Source organism: Meleagris gallopavo, chromosome 7 (genome assembly GCF_000146605.3).
Source record: "Meleagris gallopavo isolate NT-WF06-2002-E0010 breed Aviagen turkey brand Nicholas breeding stock chromosome 7, Turkey_5.1, whole genome shotgun sequence".
NCBI classification, from domain to species: domain Eukaryota; kingdom Metazoa; phylum Chordata; class Aves; order Galliformes; family Phasianidae; genus Meleagris; species Meleagris gallopavo.
The window spans coordinates 28,545,852-28,558,522 of NC_015017.2; the positions used below are offsets into that span (position 1 = coordinate 28,545,852).

Here is a 12,671-nt window from a genome sequence, read left to right on the forward strand (position 1 = left end):
AGAGCCGGGGATACCGCCGGGCAGGGCGGGAGGCAGCGCTCCGTCCCGCAAAGCCCCGTCTCCTGCAAAGAGAAACGGGACGGAGGGACCCGCGCACGGTGCCCACGGCAGCCCGCATCCCGGGGGGGCCGCCCCGACGGCCCGGGCACCGCGGCACGGGGAGAGCAGAGGGGGAAAGAATGCAGCGTCTCCTCCTGAGCACTTTGTCCTTATTAGCAAAGAGGGGGTCAACGTCAGCAATCCTGCAGCCCCCAGCCTCGGCTTTGACTCTGGGGGAAACTTCACCCGGAGCCAAGAACTGCACCAAGTACCGGGGAGCAAGGGCACCTCTATCACACGCACCACCACCAGCACCGCAGCACCGCGCACCCCAGGACATGGCACCTCCAGGGCAGCAGCGGTGGGACCAGGGGTGGCCCCCGAGCTGGGTGTGCAGGAGGCAGCAGGCATCGGCACACACCGGGTCCTGGCCATGGACATCACGCTGGCACCCAGAGACCCCCAGGCACCTGGGCAGTTTGGGCATCCGGTGGCAGTCCCTGATGACAAACAAGAAGAAGCCAAAAGTCGATGGAAGGAAGGAAACTTTAATGTCTTCCTCAGCGATTTGATCCCAGTGGACCGAGCCATAGCAGACACCAGGCCTGCTGGGTAAGCCCTGCTTTGCTGCGCTGCTGGGTGAGTGATGCTGGTAACAGTGAGGCTGGGAGAACTTCCAGCATGGCTTAACTGGCTATGCCTGCTGACCAGAGAGGTGAGGGCACATAGCTCTGTGTGTATCAGGTGTATCATATCAGATGTGACACCATTCAGTGCTCTTTGGTGTCAGTGCTCGTGCATTTGGTTCCACACACTACCAGTGTGCCTGGGTAGAGGAGCCTTCCCTGCCCATGAGACTGGTGGCTGGCACCCACCTGGAGAGTAGCTGGCAATCCGGCCAAAGCCACCTGCTGTGTGCCAACACGAGGATGTGCCTTTGGCCATCACAGTGATGGAGACATCCCAGGATCACTCCTTTTCCCACTGTTATTGTCCTGCTGCCCAGCACAGGGGTTCAGCTCTGTGAGCCTGGGACCTGTGTGCAGCATGGTGATTGGAAAGCAAATAATTCACAATGGAACGAAAGGTGATGGCCGTGGTGATTGCACCACGGAGTGTTGTGTTGGGTACTAGGAACAATTCCTTCTCCAAAGAGCAGTCAGGCAGTGGCACAGCTGCCCAGGGAGTGGGAGGTCGCCATCCCTGGGGGTGTCCCAGAGCTGTGGGGATGTGGCACTGAGGGATGTGGGCGAGTGGGCATGGGAGGGTGGGTGGGGTTGGACGTGGGGATTCTAGAGGTCTTTTCCAGCCTTAATGGTTCTGTGGTTCTATAGCTCCCCATGAAATGTGCTGCTGGTTCTGTAAATGGCACTTTGGGCAGGTGGGAGACCTCTGGTGCACAAACCCTCCTGCCTCTGCCACAGGAGCTGTGACATGGAGTTTGTGCTGTGCCCTGTCTCCATCAATGCACATGCATTCCCATGTTGCTCCGGGAGCCATTGGAGGTCCTTGCATGGAGGAACAGGGCAGGGAAGGAGGGAGGCAGCCATGGCAGCTTCCCAGTGAGCAGAAGGTGTCACATACAGAAGCCACCTGCACACAGAGCAAAAACTGCCTGCAGCAGAACCAGAGTTGAGGGCCAAGCGCTGGGAGCTGCAGTGCAGAACAGACCTACAGGAGCACTGCCCACCTCTGGTCGATCAGGAGTCCTGCTGAGAAGGAGCCACAGCTGTCGGGTATCCGGGATAACGCCTGGCTATCCGGGTAACAACGCCTTGGCCAAACAGAGGCGGGTCCCCACGTGCCCCAGTTCCTCCCACACTATTGCTGCAGTCCCTCTAGGGCAATTTGCCCAGGATTAGGTAGGAACCCAGATTTCCTGGCCAAAACAAAGGCTGCCCCCTGTGTGGCACTGCGTGGTGGGGCTGAGCACCATGCGTGTCGGGGTGGCAGTGCCAGGCTGCTGCCAGGCCATGGGCAGGAGATCTGAGGGAGCAATCTCCAAAGCAGCTCCAGCAGTGTCAGAGCATACACCTTCCTGACTTGAAGGGGACATCAGCAGAACGTCAAGTCTGCAGGCTGCTTTTCTTTAGAGGCCTGTCTAGGGGCGCAGTTTCAAAAGAATTTGACTTCTGCTTATTGTTAGTTATATAGAATTAATATGCATGCATGTATATAAAATGTATGCATTTATGTATGTATATTCTGTATAATCAGCAAAGAGAGGGAGCCCCAACTCGCAGAACATGGTGAATTACCTTCGGCTGTGGCTCAGCAGTGACAAACCCATCGCTGCCCTCCATGCAGGTGCTTGGAGCAGCAGGTTCACGACGACCTGCCGACCACCACCATCATCATGTGCTTCGTGGATGAGGTGTGGTCCACACTGCTGCGCTCGGTGCACAGCGTGCTCAGCCGCTCCCCCCCACATCTGCTCCAGGAGCTCATCTTGGTGGATGACTTCAGCACAAAAGGTGAGTGAAGCCACTTCTGCCTTGGTTAAGCTGAGACAGCTGGAACCAGAATACCATTTGTTCTATATTATCCACTTTGAATACTAGTAAGGAATTGCATTTTCTTCTCCTGATGTGTGATGATGCACGCACGGTGACTCCACGTGTGTGGCACAGACACGCAGATGGTTCCAACCTGTGCTTTGCTGTACTTTGGCTCTCTGTTGGCTTTGATTCTTCAAAATCTTAAACCGATCCAATTCTCTAAGTGGTGCTCCTCCAGGGAGACACCTGTGTCCCTGCTGCAGGTGCAGACCCCTCCCAAACCACCTACAGTGAGCAAAGCAGCACAGGTGAGAGAGAAGGGACTCATGAAACATTTTAAACAACCAACAACATGTGCTCATACCGTTTCCTCCCAATGATGTCTTTTTGTTCATTGTTGGATCAGATGGCCTTTAACGGTCCCTTCCAACTCAAACAATTCTATGTGTCCATGAAAACTACATTTTGGAGTCTTTTGCCAATGGCTGTATACCCGGCTGGGGCGATGAGTTACCCCAGCTTGTGCCCCAGACCTGCAGACACCCATGTGTCCTGGAGAACTTCCATGAGCACTCTGCCCATCACTTCTCACACCTGGAAATGGGTGCGGGATGGGTCTGTCAGCCTCGCTCTGCCCTTCTCCCTCAGACTACCTCAAGGAGAAGCTGGATGCATACATGTCGCAGTTCCCAAAGGTGAAAGTCCTGCACCTCAGAGAAAGGCACGGTCTCATTCGGGCCCGGCTGGCGGGCGCACAGATGGCCACAGGTGAGACACAGCCGGGGCATTCGGGGCTCCGCATGGGGCTCAGCCCCATGGGGCTGCCAGCACGCGCCCAACGGTGCCACAACTCCTGCCCGTAGGCACCGTGCTGACCTTCCTGGACTCACATGTGGAGTGCAATGTGGGCTGGCTGGAGCCACTGCTGGAGCGTGTCCGCCTGCACCGTGCCAGGGTGGCCTGTCCTGTCATCGAGGTGATCAGCGACAAGGACATGAGGTAACACGGCTCAGGCCATCCTGCCGTGGCACTGGGAGAGCCCTCGCTCTGTCTGTCAGAATGCTAATAGCAAGAAGCTGTGCATCCTGAGCCATACACCAGAAATGAGCAGCACAGTCCTTGCCGCTGCTTTATCACACACACCTCTTTGCCTTTTCATGAATTTCAGGATAAGAGGTGATGGCCTCATGTTCTACCAAGGGAGGGTCAGGCTGGGTGTTAGGAGCAATTTATTTTCAAGAGGAGTGGCTGGGCAGTGGCACAGCTGCCCAGGGAGGAGGGGTCACCATCCCTGGGGGTGTCCCGGAGCCGTGGGGATGTGGCACTGAGGGATGTGGGCATGGGGGGGTGGGCTGGTGAATCCTAGAGCTCTTCTCCAACCTTGATGGTTCTGCCGTTGTAGATGAAGAGAATTCCTGATGAAATTTGTTAGAATCTTGTTTTAATTAGGTACAGACGTTCTTCTTTGTTCATTAAGGGTGACATTTCAATCAGGAATGTGACTCAGAATTCGTCATCTCCATCTCTGCCCTGTTCAGCTACATGACTGTGGATAACTTTCAGCGTGGGATTTTTACTTGGCCGATGAATTTTGGATGGAAGCAGATTCCACAAGAAGTCATTGAGAAAAACAAACTCAAGGAAACTGATATAATAAGGTACGGACAGCAAATCTGAGAGCTTTGGGAGCCCACCTGTTTGCGGTTAGCAGCTCGCTCTGTGCTGGTGGTGTGACACAGGGCATCACCTCACCAGCCATGGCAAAGCCCCAGCCACCAAATGCTGTGTTTTTAATGTTACCTTTATCAGTTGGCACCAAAAGGATGGCTCTCAGGGTCTGTGCTTTAAGTGCAAACCCACGCACCGATCCCAGGCACCTCACAGCCCTGTTTCTGGGTGACCCCTTGGTGAAGGTGAAGGAGATGGGTGCATTCTGACCGCCTGACCTGCACCCTGCCGCCTGTTGCAGGTGCCCAGTAATGGCAGGGGGCTTGTTCTCCGTTGAAAAGAAGTACTTCTTTGAGCTGGGAACGTATGACTCAGGACTGGATGTCTGGGGAGGTGAAAACATGGAGCTTTCGTTCAAGGTAGGTTGCTCCTGGCAGCCTGTCCCACATGCCTGCTGTGGGCACTCCTGCAGGCACAGCCACCAGCCCTGCCGGTCCCCTCGCCGCTTCTCTCCTGCCTCGCACAAAGCCGGAGCGCGGCGGTCCTGCCCGGACATCCTCTGCTCCTCAGGTCTGGATGTGCGGAGGAGAAATTGAGATCGTCCCGTGCTCCAGAGTCGGGCACATCTTCAGGAACGACAACCCCTACTCGTTCCCGAAGGATCGGGTGAGAACCGTGGAGAGGAACCTGGCGCGCGTGGCTGAGGTCTGGCTGGACGGCTACAAGGAGCTGTTCTATGGCCATGCGTACCACCTGCTGCAGCGGCGCGCGGAGCTGGGCGACCTGAGCCAGCAAAAGGCGCTGCGGGAGCGGCTGCGGTGCCGCAGCTTCCGCTGGTACCTGGAGAACGTGTACCCAGACCTGGCGGCTCCCCTGGTGAAGGCCGGCGGGCTGGTATGTACCCAGTGATGCTCCCTTTGAACCTCGTCTCGCTGGCTTGGGTTAGAGGCACGGAATCATCTTGGTGTGCGTGGCTCTGAGCTGCTTCCTGGCATGTGGTGGTGGGTGAGGGTCTTTAATCCATCACGACAGTCAGGATTCCGCTGTATTTTTATGAAGTTTCTGTAAACTTCATCAAGCCTGAATTTTTATGAAGAGCTCAAAGTCACCATTTCTGAGGGGCATTTTGGCAGAAGAGCCGTGCAGTTCTGTGCCATTTCATTCCGTGCCCACCAGCAGGGCGCAGCACATCGCCGCTCTGCTCCGGAATTCCGCCAAGACGATGCGCTCAGTTCCATCAGTAAAGAGCCTGCTTTGTAAGATGAGTTACAGCAACACCAGCAGTGCAACCCAGAGGGCTCCCCGCCTGCCCCGTGTGTCTGAGTGCAGGCCCAGGAGCTCACGGCAAGCCGGGCTTAGCAGCACTAGGCTTGAGAACGTGGAAAAAATGAAATTTCTGGAAAGCATTCACTTTTTTAGGACTTCTGCTTCAACCACAGTAATAAAACCCCAGATCAAATCCAGTGCAGAGCAGTGAGGCCATACACAGGGACCTTTGTTTCAACGGAACCGCAACCTCCTCTTCTCAGTTCTGTGCCTGTGAAAATGTCCATGGTGCCGCCATGCTTTGTCCCGATTCAGGCCACCTGAATTGCTCTTTTATCTTCATTCTCAAAATTTAATAGGGCAGAAAATTCTGTTTTTCAGCTAGCTCTGCAAATTCCAGCTGTGCTGAACCCTAACCAAATTTACTTGGGAGCTGTGCTCTGAACAGCCTGCTTATTCCCCAGGATTAATTTGGAAATTCCTCAGCAATTCTGAAAGAAGGAAAGGAACTGCATTTGCAAGGAAAGAAAGACAGGAGGGCCCAGCCCTGTGGGGGCTGGGATTTGGTGACAGCACCTGCAGCTGTGGCTGCTGCCATCCCTGGGTGCGCTGCTCTCAGCCACAGGCCGTGGGGCAGAGCTTGGAGCTGCTTTCAGCAACCTGACCCAATGCTGTGCACTGAAAAGAGCTCATCCTGTCCTGCTACGAGCGCTTCCAGAAGGGGCTGGGTTCAGGTTTCTTCTGCTGCAGAAATGTGTAGCAGAGCCAGTGTGTGCTGACGCGCACCAAGAAGGGGGATGTGGTGGCTCTGCTTCCCCCCATTGAGTGGGCAGTGTTACTCAGTGCTGGCACAGGCACGGCCTATGCTCTTTGTGACAGCTGATGTCTCAGTGTGCGTGTTGGTGCTGTTTTCCAGCTTGTGAACGTAGCCACGGCGCGCTGCATCGCCGCACAGAACACCTCTCTGGCTCTGCAGGCGTGTGATGTTAACAACAAGGTAAGGTGCCGCACGGAGCACGCAGTGCCATTGCTGTGTGTGTCCCTGCCCCTGTGGGAGCGGCTCCCGGGGTCCTGACAGAGGGTCCCCATCACCCATCCCTCCTGCAGGCGCAGCACTTCAACTACACGTGGCTGCGGCTGCTGCGGCACGGAGAGCTGTGCGTGGTGCCCATGGGTGCTGCGCCGGGACTGCGGCCGTGTGGGGGCTGGGAGAGCGACCTGGCCTGGAGGCACAGCTCCATGGCAGCGCGCCCTGAGCTGGTGAGTGGCATCCCAACTCCCCACAGCCCCCAGTACTGAGTGCCTGGAACTCACCGTGTGTCTGGAGCGGGAGGAAGCGCCATGGCAGGGCTGTGCCCAGCAGGGCTGAGCTGTCTGCAGTGTGGTGACAGCCAGAAGCCCTGGTGGCACGCCAGGTGATGGGCAGCACTTAGGCTGGTGTTGGTATACACTGTTGTTCCGTTCACAGTGTGGCTTTTTTTAAAGAAAAGAGTTTTGAAAAGGAAGAGAATGGGTACTTAACTTTATGACCTGTGCTGCAGTGCCTGGCCAGCCCTCTGCAGGGCTTCGCTCTGAGGAACTGGCATCCTTGGTACCACTCCTAATTTTGGACAGAAGAACAGTAGCCGTGACTTAGCACCTTGTCGTATAGCAAAGATCCCTTTCCTCTTTAGTAAAAGCAGTAATGCTTCCATGCATTATGGGGAAAGGGGCAGCATGGCACGTGCAGTGCTTTACCTTCTGATGCCACAGTGACTGTGTCACATTGGTGATGTAAGCTGCATTTACCACATACAAAAAAAAAAGTCCAATTTTTGCCCAGGCAGAAATCTACGTGTCCTTTCAGGACTGTTTCCCCTCAGTTACCGCATGTGTGTGCCAAGCACTGCAGGCCAGGCACAGAACACCCCAATAGGAGCAGCCCTGGGGCAGAGCCTCTCTGGCACGGGGGCAGCGGGGGGAAAGATGTGCAGATGTGAACCCAAAGGACCACCCTCTCCACAGGCTGAGCACCTTGTGGTGCAGCACCAGCATCCACCTACCTGCCTGCTGGTGCACCCGGTGCTGCTGGCCCTGAGGCTGGGCGCATGCAGTGCCACCAACCGCTACCAGCAGTGGAGGTTTGGCAACTACCACGTGGCATGATGGAGCACTGGGCCACTGCAAGACATCCAGCAGCAGTGACAGAGCTGGGAGTTCTTTCCAAGCCGGAATTGAACCAGCCCAGAGGGAACTCGGAGTACCCTGTGTAGCACAGCTGGCTTAAGGACATTGGAAATGCGGTTTTCCTTCAACTGTGAGGCAAAAACCCACATCGTTTTCTGTGTTATTAAATGGAAATATTTTCTGAAGTCCTCTGTCCTCTCATAAGCTGACCTTCTGTAAGATCCCCAGAAGCAGCACGTGCTGACAGGAATACCTCTGGGCTCCCTGCTCTGCGTGCAGCCAGCAGGGCGCTGTGGGGTGGCTTCGACACTGCAGCTGCACATTGCTGTCCAGCATTTACAGGCTGCTGCAGACCAGCTCACACTTCTCCTCTGAGTTCAAGAGGCACAGCATAATGTTACCCTTCACGTTGAGGATCAGTGCTGACAGCACTTGACAGCCTGCGTCTGCCAAACCATTGACTGCCCTAACAGATTTCCACAATTGGCTCCTGCTCCATATGTCTTCCTGATTTTATCTCCCCCCTTTGGTGCTGCTCGCCTGCAGTCACTATCAGAAAAATTGCACAGATGTTGTTTGTGCAGTCATGTTGTATCAGGAGCATGAATTTCATTAAATGCTGTTTGCTGACATTCAATCATTTGTCACTGAACAGTCAGAGCGTGTTCCCATGTCACAGTCACATCCCATCCCCAGCACTGTCCTTTGCATTTATCCCCCTGTGCCTATGTCAGTGCTCGCTGCACTGCTGGTGTCTTTGACTCAGACCCCAGCACCCCTCAGGGACTGCTGGTGACGCACAGGGCAGCGTGGATCCCGGCACAGCCATATGGCTCCTAACCCAGCACACTGACAACAGAGAGGAATTAGTTTCAGAATGAGGCTGTGCCTCCAGTCCTGACCCCCTGGAGCTGCCTCTCGTTCCCACCGTGCTGTGTGCCCTAAATGTCATAGAATTATCATGACGACTCTTAAGGTTGGAAAAGACCTCTAGAATGACCGAGTCTAACCTCAGCCCACCCCCACCATGCCCACCAACCACATCCCTCAGAGCCACATCTCCCCAGGCCTTGAACACCCCCAGAGATGGGGACTCTACCACCCCCCTGGGCAGCTGTGCCGGTGCTTGACTGGCACAGGAGAAGAAATGTTTCCTAACACCCGACCTGTCCCTCCTCTGGCACAATGCGAGGCCATCGCCTCTCATCCTATTGCTGGTACCTGGGAGCAGAGGCCGACCCCCACCTCACCACAACCTCCTGTCGGGAGCTGTACAGAGCCATGAGGGCTCCCCTGAGCCTCTTCTCCACACTGACCCATCCCAGCTCTCTCAGCCTGTGCTCTCCATAGGACTGTGCTCAGACCCTGCACAGCTCCATTGCCCTTCTCTGGGCACGCTCCAGGACCTCAATGTCTTTCTGGTAGAGAAGGGCCCAAAACTGAACACGGCACTGAGGTGCAGCCTCACCAGAGCTGAGTACTGGCTCTGTACAGGCTGCACCACTGCTGACACAACCCGGATGATGTTGCACCTGGGCACACAGCTGGCTCATGATCAGCAGCCATCCACAAACAGCCTCAGATCCTTTTCCTCCACACAGCCTTCCAGCCACTGCCCCACACCTGTAGTGCTGCATGGGGTTGCTGTGGCCGAAGTGCAGGACCCGGCACTTGGTCATGTTGAACTTCACCCCACTGCCCTCAGCCCAGCGATCAGCCTGTCCTGATCCTCTGCAGAGCCTTCCCACAGAGCACCTCACCTGCGCACAGCCCTGAGAATGCAAGCCTACACTGCAACACGGTGCAGGCAGGTGATAAGTGGAGACCTGCGGTGTGGGGGGGGGGCTGCCCACAACGCAGCCCCTCCGGTACCTGGGAAGGAGCAGAGGGAGCAGGCAGGTGCCAGCAGCCTGCCGGGAAGTGCTGAGCGGGGCTGGGGGAGCACCAGGCAGCGGGGAACAGACCGGCACTATGGGGCACACAACCAACCTCTGAGGTTTTTGCAAACCGAAGAGCAAATAAACAATTCTGAATGGTACAATGAGGACTGTGTTTTGTTTGTACAATACAGAATTGCCATTTATTATTTTGACGTTGCCAATAAATAATTGCCTTTCTGTGGAACAAAAAAGTCAAAGCAATACTCAGTGCTGCTGGAAATAATGTAAAACTGAGAATTAAAAAAGCAATGATGGCTGAAGGGGAGTGCTGGGGTGGGAGTCACAGTCCAACCCTGCTCAGACCGCCTCTCCTTTCCCAGAACATCCCCAGTCCTTTCTGGAATGATATCTGCTAAGCTCAGTCCCAACTCAAGACAAAGCTTTCCATAAAATAGTTTGAAAGAGACCGCATCCACAGCACTGTGGTTGAACAAGAGAGCTTTAAAATGGAGAAAGGGGAAAAGCTGCGTTCGGGTGGCAAAAAAACATTACCCCTGAAATCTGCTTTGTCTCAAAAAAAAAATTGCATCTAAACTTAGTTTGAAAATTGAGAAGAAACATTAAGAAATGCAGCCACAATGCAAAATGGCAGCATGTGGAGAACACAGCTGTGTGCTGGGAGGCTGGACTGGACTGATCCCAGGGCTGCATGGGGCTGGGTTGGGCTGTGCTCAGTGAGGCTGGGCTGCGTGGCCCCAACCACCCCAGCAGTACGAGGACTGCAATGTGCTCAGGGCATGCTGCTGTGTGAGTGTGGGTATGAAAAATGGAGAGAAAAGAAACAGGCGAACTTGAAGTGAATTGACGTTACACCTTCAGCAAACTCCCGTCCTATGGATGCCCCACCTGCTGTCAAGGGGAAGGTAGTTGGGAAATCACATACAAAAAGGAAGCAGAGGTGGATCCGTGCTGTGTGAAGGCCGTGTCTTGGGACACAAACAAAACCAGAACCAGCGCGAGCTCTCGGGCACACTAAGAGATTCCCCACCTCGGTTTATAAGTGCATCATGGATTCAAATTCATCGATTCTTTGTTTGGTGTTTCCTTTCCTGATCTTCCTGTAGGAGATGGTGTTGTACCGGGAGTAGCTGTGCCTGGAGATGTCGTTCTTCTTCCCCAGCCCCAGATGCTCCCCAGCCCTCTCTGCCGGTGCGTTGCAAGCGGGGCTGCCGGGAGGGGACATCTCCACGCTGCCCTCCTGCTGCTGGGGGACCGCGCCGCTCCCCTTCGGCACCTCTATCACCTGCACCTCGTCCTCCTCGGTGTCCTCCTCCTCCTCCTCTTCCTCCTCCTCTTCTTCCTCCTCGGCATCATTCCCTCGCTGCTCGGTGCTGTCCTGGGGGTCACCGCATCCTCCCCACCAGGACTGCCTGCTGTGCTCAGCGCCCGCTGCCCTGCGGCACAGAGAAGCATGGTGAGCCCCGTCCCACCCAGTGGGTGAGATGTGACACCCCCAGGATGAGGTGTGACCCCCCCAGGCTGCACCCACCGTGCACACACGCATTGCAGGCACAGCCCCGCATACAACAGTGCCATAGCTGCACCCCTTGGGGCTCAGACCCTCTGCCCACCCAGGGCGTGGGCAAATGCACGTCCCCACTTGGGAAGCATTTGGTATTGTTCTGCTTGGCACATCTCTGCTCCCGTGTCACAACAAACACTCTATTCAGTGTCTGCCTGCAGGGTTCTGGGTAGTAATTAGACTAAATTGGTCAGATGCTAAAAAGCTGCCTGCAATTTGGAGATAAAGTGCTCGTGGCTGAGGTGAGGGGGCCGTGCAGGATCGTTTAATAGATTTTACTGTGCACTTGCAAAGCAGCACAGCTGGAGCGGGGATGGCGGTGTGGAGAGGGAAAGCCTCCATCCTGATTCATCTCAGAGCCATTCAGATGTATTTTGCTCAGGACAAATGCTCATATATTTCTTGCTTTCTTAGGGAAAGGCACACCAGTTTCTGATCACGAGGAACGGCCATATATCTCCTATATCTGCATTCACACAGCTCAGCTCTGTGACAACCACCCCAAGCTGCTCATTTGCTCCCCTCTGATGAGGAGCTCAGTATCGATGTGGCAGCTGACATATAGGAACCAGCAGCTCACGGCAGCCTGCTGGGCACGCGGGTGGGGGCAGCAACGTGGGATGGCAGCAGCCATTCCTGGAGCCAACAGCTCTCATCCCAGCCACCCCTTGTCCCCGTAAGGAGCCCAGGAGTGTCCACATGTCCACATGAATGGTCAGCACTGGGACATTACACTGGAGCCCTCATAAATCGGGGAGGAAAAGGTCTGGGTTCTGAGGACACGCAGCTATGGGCAGGAATGCATCTCTCTCCTCTGCAATGCAATGCGAGGTTTTGGCTGAATTTGGAACTGATAAAACTCTGCGTAACACTGTCTGGGAGGCTGCTTGCTGCCATGCTCAGGCTCCGGCCCACGGCACTCCGCATTACCTTCCTCCAGCTCCTGCCTGCAGGCTCCCATGTCCTGGGGCTTAGTTGTAGCCTGGGGTTCAGCTGTTCCCTCCTGCAGCGTCGCAGTGTTCTCCTCTTGCTTTTCTTTGGGAAATACAAAGGACAAGTATTGGACTCATGGAACAGTAAGTAGCAATAATTAGGTTTTAACTGTTGCAGATTGGCAGCAGAATTTTCGAACGGAGCTAAGAAATTGCTCTTTTCTTTGGTCACATACATTCCAATCCATTCTTCGTAACCACCAGCTCAGATCTGTCGCTAACAATTACTCCGAGTCTTGATACCCACAATTGCAGCTCAGGAGCTCTGAGCAGCACACATAACACATCCCGCTGTTCCTAAGGCTGCACATCAAATGGAAACTTTTCTGCCCAAATACTAAACAAAAAGACAGCACCGCACATTACCTCCGCATCGCTCCTCTCCATCGCAGTCCCCACGTGCTACATCCTCGGCCAACGAGTTCCCGCTTTCCTCCACATTTCCTTTCGCCAGCAGAGCGCCGGGCTGCACACCTGCCTCCACGCAGGGCACCGTCCCCACGGCCCCGGTGATGCCATCGGTGATGCAGTCAGCCAGCGGCAGGCCCTCCTGGGGGGCCGCAGTCCCGTTGCACGCGGG

The 12,671-nt window shown here is 55.2% G+C and overlaps 2 protein-coding genes across 2 annotated transcripts in view; one reads left to right on the forward strand and one right to left on the reverse strand.

The window, feature by feature from the left end:
• The window catches only part of GALNT5 (polypeptide N-acetylgalactosaminyltransferase 5), an 8,618-nt gene extending 325 nt beyond the window's left edge, over nt 1-8,293 (forward strand). Inside the window, exons 2-11 of the mRNA XM_010714076.3 lie at nt 5-651; nt 2,347-2,513; nt 3,186-3,305; nt 3,401-3,536; nt 4,076-4,195; nt 4,507-4,624; nt 4,776-5,099; nt 6,388-6,468; nt 6,579-6,731; nt 7,476-8,293. Of these exons, the coding sequence (XP_010712378.1) occupies nt 5-651; nt 2,347-2,513; nt 3,186-3,305; nt 3,401-3,536; nt 4,076-4,195; nt 4,507-4,624; nt 4,776-5,099; nt 6,388-6,468; nt 6,579-6,731; nt 7,476-7,616 (2,007 nt within the window). The 3' untranslated portion in view covers nt 7,617-8,293. The remainder of the gene's footprint in view (nt 1-4; nt 652-2,346; nt 2,514-3,185; nt 3,306-3,400; nt 3,537-4,075; nt 4,196-4,506; nt 4,625-4,775; nt 5,100-6,387; nt 6,469-6,578; nt 6,732-7,475) is intronic.
• Nucleotides 8,294-9,664: 1,371 nt separating this feature from the next.
• On the reverse strand, nt 9,665-12,665 carry ERMN (ermin; the record flags this gene model as incomplete). The annotated part of the gene is given in 4 exon segments (XM_010713960.3): nt 9,665-10,915; nt 10,918-10,971; nt 12,030-12,134; nt 12,458-12,665. Coding segments are annotated over 4 exon segments (711 nt in total), but the record flags the coding sequence as incomplete, so codon positions are not given.
• Between the last annotated feature and the right edge of the window lie 6 nt (nt 12,666-12,671).